The following is a 20,859-nucleotide window of genomic DNA, read 5'->3' as shown; positions in this document are numbered from 1 at the left end:
TTTTATGTTAGTTGGTCCTTCCTTTATAATTACTAGTTGGTCCCCCTGGAAAGCAAATACCTATTCGCACAGTGAAATTAAATGTGTGATGATTGTTTCTTGCACAATCAAAACAGACGTTACTTCAACAAATACATTATTTATTCCTATTACTGCAAGAGAAAATGCACTTTTTTTTAAAGAGTTGGTCAGACCAAAGCTAATAGGTGATAAAGAAGAGCATAACCTGCTAGGATAAACAAAGATAAGTACTTTATACCCTTTTAAGATCCTAGTTTACTAAGAATGATGTATTTATCATTTGAAGTAAGCACAAGTGAAGCTACGTAACAAAGCATTTACTTTTTAAATAACCCCGGCAGAAAGAGATGCACACACAGAGATGTTATTTTACAGTTAAAAGTCAAACCTTTCAGTTTTCTATTACAAATATGACAACATTGGAAAATGACATGAGTCAACTGTTATTAGCAGAACATGCACGAGACACATTCCTATTGAAAACACTAATAGGAAACTCAAAGATCAGGATCAGTACTTGCAGACAAAAATGAAAAGGATGTAGAAACCCTGCACGAGGTTTGTTTTAGCTTTTATGAAGATAGTTAACATTTCCATAAAACCTTAAAAACATTACATTGACTGTGAAGAACATACAAAACCTGAAAAGACCTACTCTAGGCAGATTGCTAGGAGTATCTAAAGTCCACCTAATAATTTGCAGCACGATTTTCTATTTTCAGGAGTTTATAGCTTTCAAAAGAGTAAATTCCCAAAGCTGTTGTTTATGGAGGTTATGGTATTCCTTGCAAAAAAATCCCTACGCAGACACTTTAAAAAAAAAGTCAGAAATGATTCAGCCTGTTTTGAGAAAATGTGTGTTTAACTTACTTCACAGGCACATCTGGTACTGAAGCAGTTCAGAGTAAAAGTTTGCTTTTATCCTACTGGTTGTCCTAAGTTTCAAGAAATATTTGGCTTGCCCTTTGCTTATCTACCTTTTTTTAATTGTAAATTTTCCAGACTCTAACTTTTCTGTTGTAAAGTGTGGGTGCTAAGGGAGGAAACTGCATTTAAGAAGTGTGGCACAATGCTTTTTGTTTTGTTCATTTTTAAATCAGTACTCACACTATACCTACACACTCATCCAGGCCCTGCTTTCTGCTCAGTGCTATTTCTTAGATCTGTTCAGCTCCTTGAACACAGCAAACAGCTCAGACGGCTGATCTGTACTATGAAGAGGGGAAAAGAGGAAGATTAAAATCTACGTGTCCTCAAAAACTGATCATGCCAGACACACATGAAGAGTTCACACCAAGCAGCTTTCCAGTCCTTCAGGTATGCACAAACCAGTAGCCAAAGAAAGATTTAAAGCTTCAAAGCTCTCCATAGACCATCTTTAAGTCACTGTCTAAAAAACAGCATTAAATGTGAATTTGACTACTGAAGCAGAGATCAGTTCCCCATTACAAGGTTCTCTCTCTACATAGGTAGGAGGTAGCTACTACCATGGTAGAAGCATGCAAACATGCTCTCTCATTACTATTACTGGCATTATAATGGTTCTCAGGCCATTATGCCAGACGAAGCATGACTGCATGAGGAGAGCCAGTACCTTACAAAAACACTCACTACACATCCTTCTTCCCAGCCCCTGTAACTCAGCCTACCCATCAGGCTTATTTGCCACTGGCAACTTTCCAACATATTTGAAACTTCTGTTGGTCCTCTTGGCAGCAGGAGAAAACACCTTGCCCCCCACAAGACAGTAGTTTCCATCTGGAACTGAATAAGCAAGCGTGCACAGCTTTTGTTTTCAGTCACCAGAGCACATTCAACAATCTATTAACACACAAAATTAATGAGGTACTGCTGAGTTTAAAGTCAGCAAAGCACTGCGCCTGTGCATAGTCCCTGACAGCATATGTTGGCACTGTTGTTTGTAATACATCCACTGCTCAGGCATTTGGAGCTAAGCCTAATTAGTTCATTTCAATTGAATCTCAACTCTAGCCTTGATTCAATTGCAATGAAGGTTTTGAAAGAGGCCTATCTACACAGCCTTGCATGTTTTTCTTCCTGGCACTTGAAGAGCCAGGACAAGGAAGTGTGCCAGAATCGCCCAACCAACCATTTGGTAGATACAGAAATGTGAATACTGCACCTACTGGTTTTCCTAAGATCATTCACGTGCAACTTTTAAAGCTAGAATAATTCTTTTCCTGGAGGAAAACAAACACCAGAGAAGGACTTGGAATGTTATATCAGAAAAGAGAGGAGAAGGCCTACCTACAAGAAAGCCTACCCAAATTTATAATTTTGTAACTTTTATGTATGCATTCCACAGGGTTGTTTCTCCATCACAGATAACTTGGTCTTCAGTAAGCATTAGCATTCAGGAGTTTACAGCTTCCCGTTTTCATCAGTTACTCAAAAACCTAAACAACAGTACAATGACACAGTTTTGTGGGTTGCCACAGAACTCCCTCACCTCACAGCTTCTGTATCTGCCTACAGACCACAGCTCAAGGTGACAAGGCCAAGTAATCGACCATGTGGTGTTATACATTTCAAAACAGAAATTGATTTTTCTTAGTTATTACTAAAGATACAGTGTGCCTTTCAAAGACATTTTATTTAGAATATCTGCAGCTTTACACTTTCCTCCCCCCTTTGATATTCAAAATGCACTGTCACACACAACAATCATTTAATGTGACAAATGATGCAAAGACAGTGGCTTAGTCTTTAGTGGTTTTAGTGACTTCCAGGCAGTAACTACTAGTGAGTGACATCAAGATGATCTGGTTTCTGCTTTCTTTTCTGATGACAATCAATTAGTAAGTTAACTTGGATTCCACACACAATTTTTAGTCAGTTATGCAGTTTACTATCTGCACCTCTTATCCTTATAACTTTTACTGTCCCTCTGGGAAAGGAAAATGGGAGCTCATTCTGACCTGTAGCTAAGCTGTCACTCCTAAGATCTTCCTGGCACAGATTCAGAATTCTTTCAGTCACAGGACAGCCCTCAGAAAATAAGAGAGACTTCAGACAAGTTACAGATAGGGAAGCATGGCATGAGGCAAGAGAGGAAAGCAGTACACAGCCAACCCAAATACTGTCTCCAGCACACCAGTCCCAGAGAAAACACCTTCATTCAACGTTGCAACTGAGGGGCTGCACTGTGGCACACAGCAGGGAAGGAGGGTGCAAAGCCTGTAAATTGCTTCTTTCTCCACAACACCTGCGCTGAACAAAAATAATTTATTTTACAGCTGTCACTGTGTTCACACAGCATAAAATTATCATGCACTGTTCATCTAGTAAGCTTTAAAATACAACTGACTGAAACTTTTCAACTTGCTCGAAAACTTGTGCTGTAGAACTGGCCATTTTAGATAGGATACCAAAGGTGTAGCTGGTGCTGATCATACCCTTTTACTGGACTGCTGCTTCTCCAGTACCGTAGTGGATACCCAACATTAGAAGAAATTTCACAGCCTTGTATCAGAAATCTGCCCAAGAACCAAAATGTCAGTAACTGGCTGACTGGCAACAGGGCTGACCCTGCAACAACTCCTAACTGTCTTATGCATACAGCCACCTATGATAACAGGCCAGGCAAAAGCTCTTGCTTCCTTTCTGGAGATAGGTAATAAAAGGCTTCCCAATCCCTTTCATTTCACACAAAAACATTACCAGACATAATGATAGACACAGAGCACTATGTCTGCCCTGCTGCAAACCAAACCACTAGACTGTGGGGTAGGGCAGGAAGAAGCTACAAGTATTACCTTGCTTCCACTTCATTTTTCCCAGTTACATTCCTTAAGCACATGTGTGACCTTGAAGATCTACATAAGTTCCTGCAGAGCTGTAACACACCATGCTCTTGAAAACATCAAGTGACAAAGCAGCAGATTCCTGTTATTACAGCTGTATTTGGCTTGAGGGGAAGGGAGTTCTGGGTTCCAGTAGTGCAGATACTGAAGACTGTTCACAAACAAAGGTGACACAAAGTCACAAAAAATAAACGTTCGTTTGCATCAACCTCCACGTGACAAGGAACAGCCTCTCTATCAACCACACCAAAATGAGGAAGCCAATTTGACTTCAACTAACCTAATTCAGTCTTGACAAGGAGAAAATGCTACACCTGGGTCTTCCTCCATTTGAGTGTAGCAGAAAGAACATGACTGTGATCAAATTCTTCCTTCTTATGCTTAGAAAAGTCATTCTTATTTTGGAGGATTTCACTCCCGTTTTTAAAACAAAGTAATAATCTGAAACAACCCAGTGTCCACGGTCAGTATGTACTATTTATGTTTAGCCCCTTCTTTTACTCAGCTTACCCATTCAATGTAAAACTTATATTCTTCTGTGGGCACAAACGCTGATTATTTTACAGGTCTTTTTCACTCATCAAGACTTAAACTGAGCATGAACCAATGTTCTTGCAGTACATGAGGAAACATGACAAAAATGGGATTTTAAGCTGGAGTTACATTTCTTCCTCGCAGCATTGTATGCTAACAGCTTTATGTAAACGCTTCATTGCCTTTGACAATCAATTACTGTAAGTCCCAATACACATGCAACTGGAATATTCTATCTGCCCTTTTTTCTTATCTTTGCATGTGTACACACACAGCCACACTTCTGAGTTGTCGTCTGCTTCTGGAGACCAGTCTCCCAAATCCAAACCGCCAGCCAGTCCAGGCTTATGTAAACACCTTGGGATTCAAAGAAAATTCAATCACAATCACAGCTGATTAAGCCTAACGTATACAAAGGCAAAGTAAATTGAACAGGGTACATACATCAGTGCAAAGATAAGATAAAAGACTATTATCTTGCATGGCAACAAAAAAGCTGCCATATGCGAACAGACCAATGGTCCATCTATTTGTGAATTGTTCTCTCTGATAATGGCCAACACTTCAAAGAGCACAGGAAGTCAACACTCTGTACATGTTGCCAGAAGTTATTTGCCACACAGAAGACTAGAGAAATCACCAGAAAGCTCGAACTAAAAGTTTCTTCAAACACATCAAGATGTTTGATTTAAACTGTTTAAAGAGGGTGAAACTGTTTAAACTGTTTAAAGAGGGTCTTCTCTCATGTGCTTAAATCTGTTTTCTTTATTAAAAAGATCTGAAGGTTTATGCTTTCCAACCACTTCCAACACAGAAACAGTCTCAGGAGTCCAGCAGGCCACTACAAGGACAGAATTTAAGCTCCTTTTGCCCCATTACCTCTCTTCACATTGCCTGAAAACATGATTAGCTACCACCACAGAACATTTCACCTCTCAAAGCCAGTATCTCAAGGTGTGCTACTAAGATAAGTGTGATAAGATGCCCTAGCTCCAAAGGTCATTGAGAACAGTAGCACTCACTGACTTCCTCACCTGTGGCAGGTATGGGTTTGGTGGCTCTGGCCAGACATTGCCACAAACATAACCATGCCACAAGGCAAGATCTGATGTGCAAAAAATCCAAGTTTCCAAACAGCCAGCAACTGTATCTGCAGAAGCTATGTGTGTAAATCTTCAGCTCTTAATTCTGTGTAGAATTAAGCACATATACACACTGTATACTTCATCTACTTAAATGAAGTTCTGTACGGTATCATGTAGCTAAAAGAAAAGTTTCTATCATCTCCACTAGCATTTTTAATTTTTTTTTTTTGAGTGGTAAATTAACAGCCATTTCTCCATTCCTTCTTCCCCTAGAAACTACTTCAATAGCTTATCAAAATCTAGTAGAAATGAAGTACAAAAATTAATTTCTTATTCTGCTCACTTGAGATATTTCTATTCTTTGGTCTGGGCAAATAAGAAATGTCAGAAGAGACCTTTGCAGAGTTTAGTTGATTTAATCAGTGACTGTAATATCCCATTAACCTGGGAGATTAAAGACATCAACAATAGGGGGGAAAAAAATAAATAAATTGTCCCTTGGAAGAGGTATTTCAGCCCCCTTAAGAAATAAATAATTCACAAGTAAACAGGTAATTGGCCTGACCTAGTAAAGAAACCCTCTGTGGCTGTGCATAACAACGCTCCATTCTTTAGATCAGCAGGTGCATGGAAGGCTCTACCACATACCAAAACCACACAGAAATCTAAACTATATGAAATAAACATACCAACACAAATTCTGTGGACTAAAGCTCAGCATTCAACTTCGCTTTTCTAAAGATTATAAGATAAAACCAAGGAAAATCTGTTCTGACAATTCTTCTCTGTTGGTATTCTGGAGACCACTAAATAACGTTCCTAAGCAGGAAAAAGGTGTGACAATCAGTTGTAGTTTTCTGGCTTGTTAAATGGTGTTAAAACAACCAGAGATACAGTCCCAGAAGAAATTACATCAACTATTCTATGGAATTTTGAAGTCTAAATCACTGCAGCGTATAACTAAGAACACAGCTTCATATTCCATACAACATGAGTTGGTGCAAGAGATAGAACAGGATCAGTGTCACAGAACAGTGTTAAATCAGAGCATGAAGGCTAAAACTGAGCATAGAGTTCTGGCCAAGATCCAGCCCAAACGTGGGAGTGCAGCTGCCAAAAGAAAAATGTTTGCTATCTCGTTCTCCTCTGAACTTTTAACATAGAGACTGATACCTCCGAGGCAGTTGCAAGCCCCCAGAACAAAGCGGAAGGTAGCCAGCAGAGGGAACGATAAAGAGGAAACAAGCAAACACCACCATTCTCTTCAGCTCATTTTGGCAAGGGAGCCCACAATCATAGTCCTCAACACATCACAAGGCAAAATGCAGTTTAACTCTCTCTGAAGATTTGTAAGCTCTAGTAGGAGAAAAGACTAAGCAGGGAAGCAGGGTTTCTTATAACTGTGTATTTTTTTATTATTATTATTATTTAAAAATCAAGTTCCTCACCTCCTCCAGAGCACAGGTTGAGATAGAATGGCTTTCCTGGATCAGAACAACTGCTTGCTTTGTCCGTTAATTTTAACACCAAGCTTTTGCATTGTAGCAATTATTAAGCTACCAATACTTGGCATATGGCTGGCAGGGACAGAACTCAGAGAGCATTCCTTTGTCCAGGAGAAAGCAAGAATCCCAGGAACTTGCTTTGGGAGCTCAGAAAGAAAGAGAGAGCTGGAGGAGGGGTATGGACCAAAGACCAGTAACCTAAAACATTACTAGCACACAAGGAAACCCAGGCTTGTCTACCCCAGAAATAGGAAGATGTTGGGATGACTGAGGATGTTACAAACTCAGTTCCCTCTGCTGGGGGAAATCTGAGTGGAGCTGCCTAAAAATGCACAGACTGTACTTGCAGATTGCCTTGCAAGAAACACATCAGGGTGGTAGTACTCCCTTCTGTTTCTTTGGAGTCCTAAGACAAGGAATATGCACAATGCTTATAAAGAGGCTTGAGTATATTTATTACTCAAGTATATTTATTACTTGAGTATATTTATTACTACTATCATTCACCATTGCATCAGAAGATCTCACGGAAAGAGGAGAAACACTGGGGCTAGTGCTCAAACCACGGACAGGAGTATAGTGGGGGAGAGACACGCTGTACATATACAACATTTAAAATTACGGCTAGATTCTTAGGTAGATAAAGAGATCCAACAGTTTCTTCCAAGATTTTTTCCCCCTAAGACCACTGAGTTAAGATTTAAAGATTAGGTATGATATTCAACATGGCTTATTGTCCGTTCTACGCATAATTTGAGACATCTGAAAAAGGTTGGATACCATAGTAGATGGCTGCTTAAATCACCTTTTAGGGATTCCCCTATTCCTGAAAGGGTTTTACATTGTTCACCCACAACCATTAGATGTTTTGTAATTATGGCCATTAGTTGTTCTGTCATCTAATGGCATTATCAAAACATTCAACAGAGCAGAGCCCACAATTATCTTACTAGCTGTACAATCATCTACCACTTAAAGACATTCTGACTACAGCTGTTCTCCCTCCACTGAAATCAAGTTGGTACCACTTACCTCACTCCAGAATCTTGAAATGTGGAAAATAAGCACACAATCCTCGATTTACTTTAAAAATAGTGATCACTTAGAATTACATTTTAAAATCAGAACACAACTGGAAAATTAAAAATTGAATTTTAACAAAGTCTTTGGTCTTCAGATGTGGCCCATAAAATGCCTTTGCCTCTAGTTGTTGTAGTAAATGTGTGTTTACTACAGAGGTGTGTGTATGCATACAATAAACAGACCTAACCAAGTATCAGCATTCTGCCAGACCTCATTCCCTACATTTAAGATACACAAGCTGCTTGAGGGCCATGCAAACCTTTCACAACATCTAGATTAAATAGCACCAATTTCACATGGATTCACTTGCTGAGATCCCTTGAAGGACAGACCTGCTGCTTGCTGGCTCAGGGTGGACACAGCGTTCCGTGGAGAATATTACACTCAAAACGGTTTCTAACTTGTTTGCACCAAAGCAGCTCTAAACATCCTCCAAATGTCATCCTCCTTCCTGTCTAAAAATAATAGCAGGGGCATTCATACCCGATAGAACAAGGAGTTAGAGCAATAAAAGAAGGAAGAACAATAAAATAAAGGGAAGGGAGAAGAGCATCACCTCAGCACACCTGTCCCTTGTCTCCCTCCAGCACAACTGCAATACCAGTAACACACCTACCCAGTGCTGTACCAGGAGCGATTGCACTAAAAATGACTAAAAACCCCAAGTGATTATGCTATTACCAGCTTCATTTTCATACTTGGAATGAAAAAAATTATTTCAACCCCCAATTTAATTTTCCAAGATTGAGGTGTGGGGGCTGTTGAAGCCAACACCTGTTCTACCTAACAAACACACCTGAGCTGAAATACAGTGCTTTTTCCTGAAGCAAGAAAAACTTTCTCAGCAGCGGGGCACTTTTTTGGGTTGTTACACATCTAGTAGAGAAAAGCGTGACAGGAAGCCGGGTCGATTTCTTAAACTGCACCTGCGAGAGACTCAGTCCGTCCGGCGGAGCGCCGTGAGGGGCGCCGGCCGCCGTGAGGAGGCGGGAAGGCGTGAGGGGGGCACCCGCAGACGCCTCCTGGGAGCTCAGAGCTTCCACACCGATTTCCACACCGGGCAGCGGCGACTCTGAAAGGAAAACCCCTGCTAACAGCCCCCGGGGGGGAGCAGGCGGGTCGGGTACTCACACGGTGAAGTGGTAGACGAAGCACTTCCAGCCCGTGGGCCGCTCCAAGAAGTTGTAGACCCTGCCCTGGATGTTGCTGCGGCTCAGCAGCGGCTTGCGGAGGCTGTAGATGGAGACGCGGGGGTCGAGGCTGACGGGGGGCCGCGGGCTGTCGGTGCTCACCACCACCACCTCGCTCCTCAGCCGCGGCGGCCGCTCTCGGGAGGGCACCGGGCTGCTGCCCGCCGGCTGCTGCCCGCCCTGGCCATCGGGGAGCGGGGCGTAGTGGGCGTTCGGGGTGCTCTCGGCCAGCTCTAGCGACGAGGGCTTCTTACCGGGCGTCATGCTGCCCTTCCTGGGCAGCGACAGCCGGCCCAGGCTGCGGCTTTTCTTCTCGCCCGGGGGGGAGCTGGAGGACATGGCTGATGCAGTGCCGGAGCCGCGCTGCTCCGGGGAGCCAAGGGCCAGCTCCGGGCGTCCTCCCGCCGCCGCTGGCCCGGCCCTTTCGGGGGCGGCTCCCGGCCGGGAAAGGTGAGGGGAAGCCCGGCTCCGGCCCGTCCCCGCCCCGCCTGCAGCCCCTGGTCCGCCCGGCGGGAGGCGCCGCGCGGCGGCTGCCCGGGGCCGGGAGCTGGCGTTACCTCAGGCAGTTCGCCCCTGCGCCTCCAGGGCTGCCCCTGCTCCCTTCTCTCCCTCATCGGTGCTGATCTGCTTCACCTGCTCCTCTCTTCGGGGACAGAGCTGGGCAGAGGTGGCCTCCTCCTTTCAGGAGGCCCAATGTGTTGAAGGAGGTGATGGTAAAAGATCAGGGAGGTGGCTGCCAAGCTCTCCTCACCCAGTTGAGGTTGCTGCCAATCCACCTAGCCCCTGTGGGACGATGTGCTCCAGAAAGCGTTTCACAGGCCTGTCATAGTGACTTGAGCCAGAACGTACCCCCTTACCGCTCAGTTAGAAACACCAGTCTCCAGGGCCTCATCCCTTTTTGCAGAATTTCAGCCCTGGGAAGGAGAAAAGTCCCAAACTAGAACATGACATGACCTAGCATCTGCCAGGGGGCTGTTCTTAATACAAGGAACAAGAGTAAGGGTCAGGGCACCAGGCCTTGCACTCTTGGATGTTACTGTGATACAAGGGAGCAAACAGCTGAGTAATTAGGCAAGCCGTAGAACAGTAAGCACAGTTCTGCAGAATTGCCTCACCTTCAAGCTGGGTCTCTCACCAACACTAAACCAAAACATTGTGTTTCTGTAGAAGGGCAATTATCTTTGGCAATTAGTATCATGCTGTTCTGAGGGCTTGGATAACTTTCCTGTGCATTGGAGGGAGTTAAGACTTAACAGCAATGTGAGTTAATTCGTTACAGTAGTAAAAGCCTGTAACAATTAGTTAAGAATTTCCATTCCCAGAGGTAAAGAAGGTTCTCTTTCATCTGGAGTGCTGTGGGTTGTGTTGTTGTTGTTGTTGTTGTTTTTCTTTTTTTTTTTTCTCTTTCTTTCTTTTTTTTTTTTGTTATTTCTTCTTCTTTTTTCTTCTAGCCCAAAATAGAACAGAACTAGTAAGAGCTATGTTGAGTTCATGGTTGATACGTTGGTATGGGACAAGAATGTTGCAGGAAGATAAGGTGCTAAATAAAGTTAAACACAAACAAGCCTGCTAATTGTAGTTCCATTCAAATGTCAAGCTGCACACATGGTAGGAGAACTGGGCAAGATCCTTCACTAGTGTAAATAAGCAAGACTGTAGGCTCTTATAAAGCACTAATTTATATCCATGAGGAATCTGACCCCTTGTTAGGAATGCAAAAACAGAAGCGTTAAAAAAAAGAATTTGCAAAACTTGTTTTTAAACCAACAAAAGGCTTTTCCCCCCTCAATCAGAGCAAGAACAAAGTTAATAAAAACAGCACAACAGAGGAAACTCTTCCTGCATTTGATCAAAAGAGATCCAAATTACAGCTAACTTGGTCTTCTCTGTCCTCGGGAACTGTGAAGACAGGCGTGTATCAAGCATTTTAAGAAGGAAGTTCTACATAGAAATCACATAGGGAAAATTTATTTTATTAGAAACTGCAACTGCCTTTCCCATACCCAGTGACTGCAGTTTCTTTGTGGCTGTAATGCCTGAATGGGAAGATAAAACCTCCAAGGTCAGGAATTATTCCTGCGCTTGAACCTTGACCATGGGATGCAGGGAGCCAAGGAAAGACCAGCCCAACATGTACCCCCAAACAAGGACTCTTTAGTTTCTTGCCTGCAATTTAGTCCATTTCTAGTATCTAGCTTCCAGTCTATAAGAGAACATTTGATTTGTTCCTGAGTGAAAGCTCAAAGATCTTATTAATGCTTCAGAAAAAGCTCTGCTTCTTGGTAAAGACACCATGTCTGTTCTGACCACAGAGGAAACCCACTGACAATGACTTTGCTCACCTCAGATTACAATATAGTTGGCACCAAAAAGAAACATCTGTGAGACTCTTCAAGTCAGATTGTTAGTCATTTACTTAGAAGATATTCAGAAATCATTTACTGTTCTTGCAGTAAGTATGCAAGAAAAATTACTAATGGAAGAAAGAATGTCGTTGCTACCCTTGAAGGCTCACTGTTTGAGGACTGGGCTGAAAAAATCACAGTATTAACATTAACAAATGTGTTTCCTTATGCAAGTGTTCTCCGTTAAAGACTGACATATTGTCTGTGTTTTTCAGGACCTTATCCTAGACCCAGGTGCCAAATAATTTTCGTAGTTCAACAAAACAAGAGGCATTCAGATTATACTCTTCATAAACTGTTTCCAAAATATTTTAAAATATTATGGTGTTGTGTTGTTATTTATCTGTTGATTAACAAAACAGAATAGAAAATCCAATGTATCTGAACACAGCATAATAGAGGGTTTTGTTACATACAATCTCCTTTCAAGACTAAAGTTAAGAGTTAAATAGCTACGTAGGGAATAAAATTAATAACTAAATTTTACCCTCAGTGTTCAATGAGAAACTGTCCAAAATGAACAAAATTTATTTCAGTAACATCTTCACTGCAAAACATGAAAAGCTCTGTAGCCCACTACTTTGTTTTTCATGTCCTAAATACTTTCGTAATGTTTTGTTTTGGGCCTCTAGTGTTGACTTGATTTTTTCAAATAATCATCAGAAATGAAGGAAATTTCAATTTGATAATGTTTAAAATGAATATTTAGGCTATATATGAACATCTTTTCCCCAGAGTCAAGGAATCCATCAAAATCTACATTTTTCAGCGTGGACTGATTAAGTTAATTTTTATATATTAAAATCATTTTATTATATGATTTCCAGCTAGTTCATTTTACTGAATGAAAAAAACGTCTGTCTGGCATATCTGAAATTAATTGCATGCTTAAATACAAGTATAAAATAGATGACTAATTCATTATGAGACTCCAGGGAATAATTATTATATATTATATCACCAAAACTGCATTATAATTTGCAACATTTTAAAGATGAATGTCATTAACATGGTAACAGCAATTCCCACTTTTCCCCCCTCACAAGTACCCATGTCTTGATACTAATCATGCTCATGTTTGGAAATCTTCCTGCTTACTGTTAGATTACTTTGGGGGACAGTTTGGTTTGCTTTTTAAATACAAATTCCCCCATTTGTGCCCAGATAGAGAAGGGGACAGGTTAAAAAACTTTCTTCAAAGAGAGGAAAAAGTTGTTTTCATCTTAATTTTCAGATTATTTTTCTTGAATTACAGCAAATCCTTTGTAGAATTCCATTGCCTTGAGGGTCCAGTTTGATCAGTAGATTGTTTTCAAAACAGCTAGCCATGTAGGTAAAAGCAACTTAGTTCTGAACGGAGAATGGAATCCTAGATTGTTTAAATACTTTCACATAGGAATGACAGTAGCTTTTGAAATATTCTCTATCTTAATTAAAAAAAAAAAAAAAAAAAAAAAAAAAAAAAAAAGATCCGTTCACAGGAGCATGTCATTACTTAAAGATACTCATAGTTAAACCTACAAAACGTAAGTACTTAGACCTCTGACATGAAGAAAAGCTTGAAAGCATAGTAATATGCTGAACAAGGGAACATCAGCCTTATGGATTCAAAGCATAGGTAAGGGAAGTATAAAGAGAGAAAAGAGTTTGCTTCATTTTTGAAAACTTGGAAAGACTGTAGCTCAGCTGTTTCAGTGGGGAGATACATGTTTTCATTTGCTAAATAAGTTACAATTAAGAACATTTTTCTGAATACCTATACACATCTTTCATTGGATGCCTAAGTAATCTTATTTACCATTCTTTTAAATTGATCACAATTTATTAAATATACAAGATGGTATACTTTTATACCAGCTTAACTTTAGGTTTTGAATTTAAGCAAAGTCTTTCTAACAGGGTCTTAAATGCATTTGTGCTTCTTATGTATACATACAGCAGATTTTCCCTGATGACAGGCATTGCTAGTCAAACAACTTAGGTAGCATGCCAGTAGAAACTCCAGATATGGACAGTGTAAATCATCTGAAACTGCAGTATGCCCCAAAAGCCTGAGCGTTAAGATAAAAATACAATGAAGTGCAGTAACAGTTTTGTCCTTCATCCCTAGTGCTTTGTGGTCACCTAGCAGTATGGCTAGGGAGAATCCTCAGATTAGTTCAGCTCAATTTTTCCTTCAAGTGAATTTATTCCAGCTTCCTTGATCAGGAATATGCACAGCTACTGTGTCATTACTCCACCTGCAATTTAAACATCTATTAACCATTGCTGTCCAGGCTTTCTCCAATTCAACAGTAGCACAATCATGAAGTACTGGGATAAGAACGTCTAGGGAAGGTGCCTTTGTCATTCAATTAGAAAGCATCACAGTACCGTGCTGGTAATTAGGACGAGCACCACACAGAAAGATGCAGGAGGTGTTCAACCTTAAGCATGAGCAGCCTACTTGTTGGGCAGACTGTCCCCCATACCCTCAGCAAATCACTTCCAGAAAACTGGACAATATAGCCTGTCTCTTTTGGCAAATTCACTAGTTACTGACAGAGCAGGACTTGGAAAGACAAAACCACCTTTTCTTCCTCTAGATAAAAATGAACAAAGTAGGAGCATCCTAACAGGTTAGCAGTTGTTCAGTTATAAGTCAGTGTCCACATTAATGAATGACTTCCTAAAAAGGCTAATCACTGACAAAAAAGGACACTTTTAAAAGGTGCTCATGCAGTCTGCTATTGTATCAGTCTCAAGACAAATGTGACAGAAAACAGCTGATGACTTCCTATTGAGAAAGTTTAAACTGGCTTTTAATTCTCTCTCCCTCCCTCTTCAGTGCCAGGTTATTTTTAACTGCGGGTGCAGTAAGTTTAGGAATCTGGTCACTAGAGAGAAGAAACATTGCAGAAGATACTAGCATGCACCAGATATCAGGAGTCTGGAGTCTATCTAGTCCTGCAGTTGACAATCCTGATTAATATTATCTGTTTGAATGCTATCTTACTGCATGGTTATGTCTACGTTTATTACCTCTATTTACATTGTTTCATAGCTTTTTGAAGCACATCAGGGCTGTTCTGGGAAAGAATGTTACCGTCTACCAGTGCTCAGGTTTAAGATCCTAAAACAGTTTCAAGAAAGAATCTGAGCATATATTTACACTGATGGCACAGAGGCCCCCCCCCCCCCCCCCCCCTTTTTTTTTTGGTTTTGTGTATTTATGCATATGGTAAAATGCTGACTAGACTACAACTTAAACTGGACCAATCAGTGTGAAAAAAATTGATATTTGCCCTATTTGTCCACAGGATTAGTTCTGCTATTTACAACAATATTTAATTTCTTTGTCTCCAACAGAAAAAGTTGTGTCATTCCCCCACCGCCTCTCCCAAATCAGACTGGGCAATACTTGGAAGATGTAATTATTCTTGCCAATGAATATTCATTCAAAAGACCAAGACCATCCACTTGGAATTTTGTTTCATTACATTAAAGAGATATATATACATATATATATTTCCTACAGTGTTAGACTGTTTTTCTGCCTATTGTTGCAGGTTTCACTAAAAGTTCCTAGGTGTAAGTGACTTTTTGGAATGCCTTTGCTGTCCCATTCTCCCTGGTTCTTTGATGTGGTTAATTATTCAGCAATTTTCATAACTGAAAAAGGATTCTTCTGAGAATCATTGCAAAAGAGAAGACTAAGGAGGTTGACAAAATGCTGCAACATTTATTTTCACCATTAAGGCACACGGGATATATTATAATCTCAGAAGCATGTGAGACTCAGCAGGAATTCGATTACTCATGTAATGCCATGCAGGATACAGTATGCATGCATAGTCTTACGTATTTGAAGGTATATAAGGGCTGAGTGATTAATGCCATTCTTCAAATGAAGGGATCATTACATCATCATCTTGCATCACGAGAAAATTCTCTTCCTCGGACAGGGTCATAAATCCTGTCTTTGTTGGACGAAGTAGGACCAATAGGATCAAATAACACTGCTAAGTAAGGTCCAAATAAATTCAATGAATTTTTGAAATTCTGAAATCCTCTCAAATTATAACTCCGTAGTTACTTATGGGGAGACCTGTGTTTACTAAGCGGATGTTTTGGTATTTCAGGCAGTTTTACTTTTAGCAGCTGAAGCAAGTAAAGACATCACTAGTTATCACTAAATCTTTTCCTGATCAAGGAACACTTCCTGCCTGCAAACATTTTAATCTGTAATATAATATCCTATTTCATACATATGGAATGGCATGGATAGATAATCATTATTCAGCAGAGCCCACTTGGCAACCCACTTTTGTCAGGCATTATCTGTCTTCCAGCTAGGTGTAACTGCAGTTGACGGACCTTCAATTGCAGGTAGTTCACTAAATAACTTCAGTGGAAGGTTTACACAGGCAAGGTAAGGAATATAATGGTAATTCCATTGCAAAACCAAAGATTTTTCAAACAGCAATTCACCAAATAGCTTTTTAATGCCCCAAATAAAGAAAACAGAGAAGAACAATACAAAAGTTACTAGCAATATCCCTTCCCCCACACCTACACCTTTCCACTGCAAGTAACTTCTCAATGCAAACAAAATGCAAACTATAAAACTGAGTGGATAGGCCACAGGAAACCTATGCAACAGTCAGCTCTGCCAAACTGGAATTTCAGGTTGTTTTCATCTCACAAATAAGAAATTTCATTTCTCCAGTACCATTCCAACAGATAAAGGCAAACAATGCAATGTGACATAATACAAGGTCTTGCAAAAATTCTCTTGACCTTTTCCCCACTTGTGATTTCATGCCAAATTCTAGTCCCATCCTTGACCTTTTGCTAATTGGGCTAATTGCAGTTCTTCTATTTGGGTCATCATCTTCAATGTCCCAGGAGCACAGTTGCTTACATTAGCAAGATTTCATGTAGAAGGATAAAAATAAAGCTTGCTGCATTTGTGCTCTACAAAGCCCAAAATCTTGTGCATGAAGTACACCACAACTTCTTGTATAGTACTGCAGAAGTATAAAAGGGAATGTGACTACCCTCCTCATCTCCCAGATTGACTGATAATTACAGATTCAATAATCCAAGTGGTAGCATAGTTACATTTTAGTAAGCATGTGCATACATACTGAGGCACCAATATTTGTTAATTGGGCTATTAAACTGCTGTTAAAATTTGAAAGAAATTGAAAGCTATGCTAAAATCCCATTCACTGAGAAACTAAGCTTGTTGATTGCAGGCTGTCTGTATCTCATCCAGATCCTAGTTTTTCTTGGCAACTCTGAAAAGAGCATAATTATATTTACTGTGTACCCCTCAAACGATCAACGCACAACTTTTCTGCTAAATAACAAATCTTCTGTAAGCAGATGTTCTGACCTCTCTAATTCCATGAAGAGGAAAGAACCTTCTAAACTCATATCCTACCAGGAGAACTGAACTTTCTTGATGCTTTCTTGATGAAGTCTATTACATAATTAGTTAATTCACATTTCCTATTATTTCAGAGCTCATTATTATCGAATGACAATGTGATTGACCTGCAAAGCTTTTTTTTCCCCCCCTTCTTTTTAAAGAGACTTAATATTTCAAAATAGCCTTTGCAAATGTTTGTATATTCTATTCCTGGAGGTCCCTCTAGTGGCTACAGTAACAAGTTTATCTGGCCTGACCAAATAGGCTACAGGTGTTTTGTCTCATTTTTGTAGATATTTCTGATAATAGACAGCAATACTTTCTTGATAGTGAGAATCGATCCTTCTAAATAAACCAAAAGTGAAGTGAAAAGAATCAGCAAGTTAGGAAAAAGGAAAAATATTTGGCATGCTAAGAATAAGGAAGCTATTTCATACAGCTAGGAAATTCTGTGTACTGCTGGCAAGCTTACACAACCTTGCCACTGTTCCTATCTTTTTTTTTCTTTTATTTTATAGGTTTATTTTAAGAAAATGAGAGGTGATCAGAATGTCCTTTGACAGAGTAAGTCTTACTTGAGCACTCTGTCCTGTTCAGGTATGGCAATTGATTGAATAACCTGACCTGTAAACCTGTAAGCTCATTTTACAGTACATGTATTTCTTAAGTAGAGAGATACTGTCTGTAAATTGGCATTTAAAATCCAGCATTTTTAATTTTTTTTTTAGAACCTCAACACAGGTGGTTATAGTTTATAGGTCAAAGGAAAAACAAAGTTTGGAGAAGAGAGAGAGATCTGGGTTTAGATTTTTAGACTGGAGATAGCTGTGTGACTAACAGTTGATCTCCACGTGAGCTCCAGGCTAGAGTCTATCTATTGTTGTAGTTAAAATGCATTGAAAGTGACTAGAAGTATAGACCTACTAACATATAGTTGTGCATATATGACATCTCAAGCAACATTGCTTTGCACTGCTAACACAGCCCCTCTTGTTCTTCAACAAGAGCTAGAGCTGTCCATCTCACAACCCCCAAAGCATCTTCAAAGATTGAAAACTCAGTGTCATCTACTTGCAATTATTTTCTCCTCCCACCTGGTAGAGGAGCACAGTCCCTGAAAACTACTTCTCTAGATCTCCCTTTCACTGATCATAGGAGCTTTTAGCTCCTTTTTCTTTATTTACTGTATCAATGTCTCCACTTTCAGCTGCACCAGTTAATCTTAATTGGCTACAAGCATGTGTGTGCCTCTTTCTACTGCAAAGCTAGCTGGTCCTCAGTGGGACAAGCTGCTTTATTACAATCACATTAACAATCAATTCTGTCAATTCTGTTGCTGCAACCATTTAAGTGTTATGTTTTTATCTAGGGAAGAAATGTAAAAAAGTAGCTTAAGGAAATGATCCCATTTCTGAACACAAGAGACCTGATACGCTAAAGAGAAGGTGATTCAATGACTTATCTCGATGCTATAAACTTAGTCATAATACAGTAACTCGATGCAGTTGGGAATCTGACACTAACAATTTTTCAGTACTGTCTTTCCAGAGCCTTTTCAATATAAAGGAACCCTCTATCCAATTTTTACCATCCCATTGATTATGCATAGCAGCAATGAATCTCTTTACACTACTTATAAAATGAGTCTCTCTCATGTTAATAATACAATAAATTACTAATAACTTCATTTGATGGGAAGAGCAGAATTACATAAACTGTCAAATACTGATTTACCAATGCAATCTAATATAAAATACAGGACCAGGAAAATCTCACAAAGAAATTCTGCAAACACCATTATAAAATTAAAGGAGCAAGGAAGAGTAAGAAAGCAATTGCGAATACGTCACAAAGGTTCTCTTTTCAGTGATAATGAGTAGCCATCAATGCAAAAGGAAAAAAAAAAAAAAAAGGATAAAAAAATGGACTTTAACTTGACACATTGCCCATATTTGCAGTTTAATAAGAAATTATCAAAGAGAGTACTGTAAGCATAATTCCTGTAAGTATACTGAGTTTAAGGAAGTATTTTCAGTCCACCATCAAAGAGGAAAGTTACTGTCTCTAACTTTGAACTTGAATGACCAGAGTTCACTCCCCAGTTCTCCTACAGACTTCCTGTGTAAGCTCAGGTGTGTCATTGTTCTTATTTGTGCCCGAGGATCTTAACTTGCAAATGGGATAATAACACTGTCCTCCTTTGTAGCTGTAATGATAAATGCCATTGTATATTAAGCACCCAGATTTGCTGGTGAAGAAGAGGAACGGGATTAGTCAATACAAAGGTAGGGATGCTCTGAAACAGTGTAAAATGTTGCGGTGTGCAGACAGAACTAACGACATTAGGTTTTTAAATCAAGACCTCGTGTGTGTTTTGAATGGAAACAAACTTCAGTAGATGCTTTAACTGCTGATAATACCATACAGAGATACATCCTCTTCCCTGTAGTTGCTCCTTCTGTGAAACTTCACCACATGAACACAGAAATGGACATAACGTGACTCATCAGCCACATATAACTAATTACTTGTAAGTGATAACACTGATCTTTTAAGTTACAGACCAACCACCATACAAAGAAAATATAAACATGACCTATCACCACATCAGTGCCTGGAGTTAATAATCAGAGAAGGAGAAATGGGGAATTATGCTGAAAATGCAGCAAACTCACATGCTAGGTTAGAAGACTGTTCAATTCAAGGAACATTGTAATGGAGGTTTCACCTTACAACACAAAGGACTGTACATAATAAATCATTGTACATAACCTTGCTGAACAAGCAAGCCAGTTGCAAGGGCAGAATAAGTGGTGTCATCCATTTGCAGCATAAAAGATGCATTCAGAAGCTTACAAAACTTCCAGTCTCAAACATCCATAAGACAACAATAAGTTATGAGTATTCCTACTCAAGCATTATTTCCCTGTTAGCAGACTGACATGAAAGCTGGAAAGCCACCAGAAAGGGAAATGGATGCACAGGTGTAACAACTGGTCAGAATCACCAAGACTTACCATAATTCTCCAAAAAAAAGGTAACAAAACTATCTAAGAAATACATTAATAATAAACACATCTGCTTTGAGCAGAAGGGAAAACAAAACAAGAAACAAAATAAAAACCTGTGATGTTCTGTCTGGCAGACCTAAATACTACTTAAGAATATAAAAAGCATACAGGACTTCTACAAAGACAAGACTTGCAGAAAAAATAGTCAAGGAGGGACTGAGATGGTCTTACTGTCTGCAAGTTACCTGGTACATGAAGTGTTTGGTATCAGACCTAGTATTCCTCCTTAGTCAGTCAAATCTGGACAAAAAAGGCCAGTGCCTTCAACACTGTATACTACAATTTTGTTCAGAGAAGCATATTACAATATTTCCAAGATCATTTCTTGACTATGGTCATGCTTAATTTCAGGTTTTTATACCTCAAGCAACTGTTATAACAAAGATCAAGGATAAAGGACTTTTTACGACTGATGTAATGGAATTTAACACAATTATATTCCTAGAAATATAAGCATTAACAGAAACAATGTTTGTTTTAGTTAAAAAAACAAAAATAGTGACAAGTATGTACCTACAAAGAAAATTTTAGAGCAATCTAGAATAATTACAGGTCAGCACGAGGGAAACAAAATTTGTTCATTTCTTGAACAAGTAGAATTTGGATATCTGACTGAGGTCATTTTGAATTCTAATCAAACTGAAATGGATATCAGAGACATTTTCTGAAGGTTTTAGCAACAAAGCACAAAGAAAACCAGACTTGCAGATGAAAGGTGAATTTAA

General features: G+C 39.6%; 1 protein-coding gene across 7 annotated transcripts in view; it reads right to left on the bottom strand.

Moving 5' to 3' along the window:
* Positions 1–20,859, bottom strand: part of KCNQ1 (potassium voltage-gated channel subfamily Q member 1) — a 397,025-nt gene that overhangs the window by 334,524 nt on the left and 41,642 nt on the right. For 2 of the 7 annotated variants that reach the window (XM_035328500.1, XM_035328501.1), the window contains exon 1: positions 9,184–9,867. The exons of 1 other annotated variant lie outside the window; for it this stretch is intronic. In XM_035328500.1, the coding sequence (XP_035184391.1) occupies positions 9,184–9,581 (398 nt within the window). In that variant the 5' untranslated portion in view covers positions 9,582–9,867. Of the gene's footprint in view, positions 1–9,183; positions 9,875–20,859 lie in introns of those variants that run through there. 4 more of the 7 variants (XM_035328503.1, XM_035328504.1, XM_035328505.1 and 1 more) reach the window with 4 other exon arrangements.

Source organism: Oxyura jamaicensis, chromosome 5 (genome assembly GCF_011077185.1).
Source record: "Oxyura jamaicensis isolate SHBP4307 breed ruddy duck chromosome 5, BPBGC_Ojam_1.0, whole genome shotgun sequence".
Lineage (NCBI taxonomy): Eukaryota > Metazoa > Chordata > Aves > Anseriformes > Anatidae > Oxyura > Oxyura jamaicensis.
This window is presented reverse-complemented; position numbering and strand designations above follow the sequence as displayed.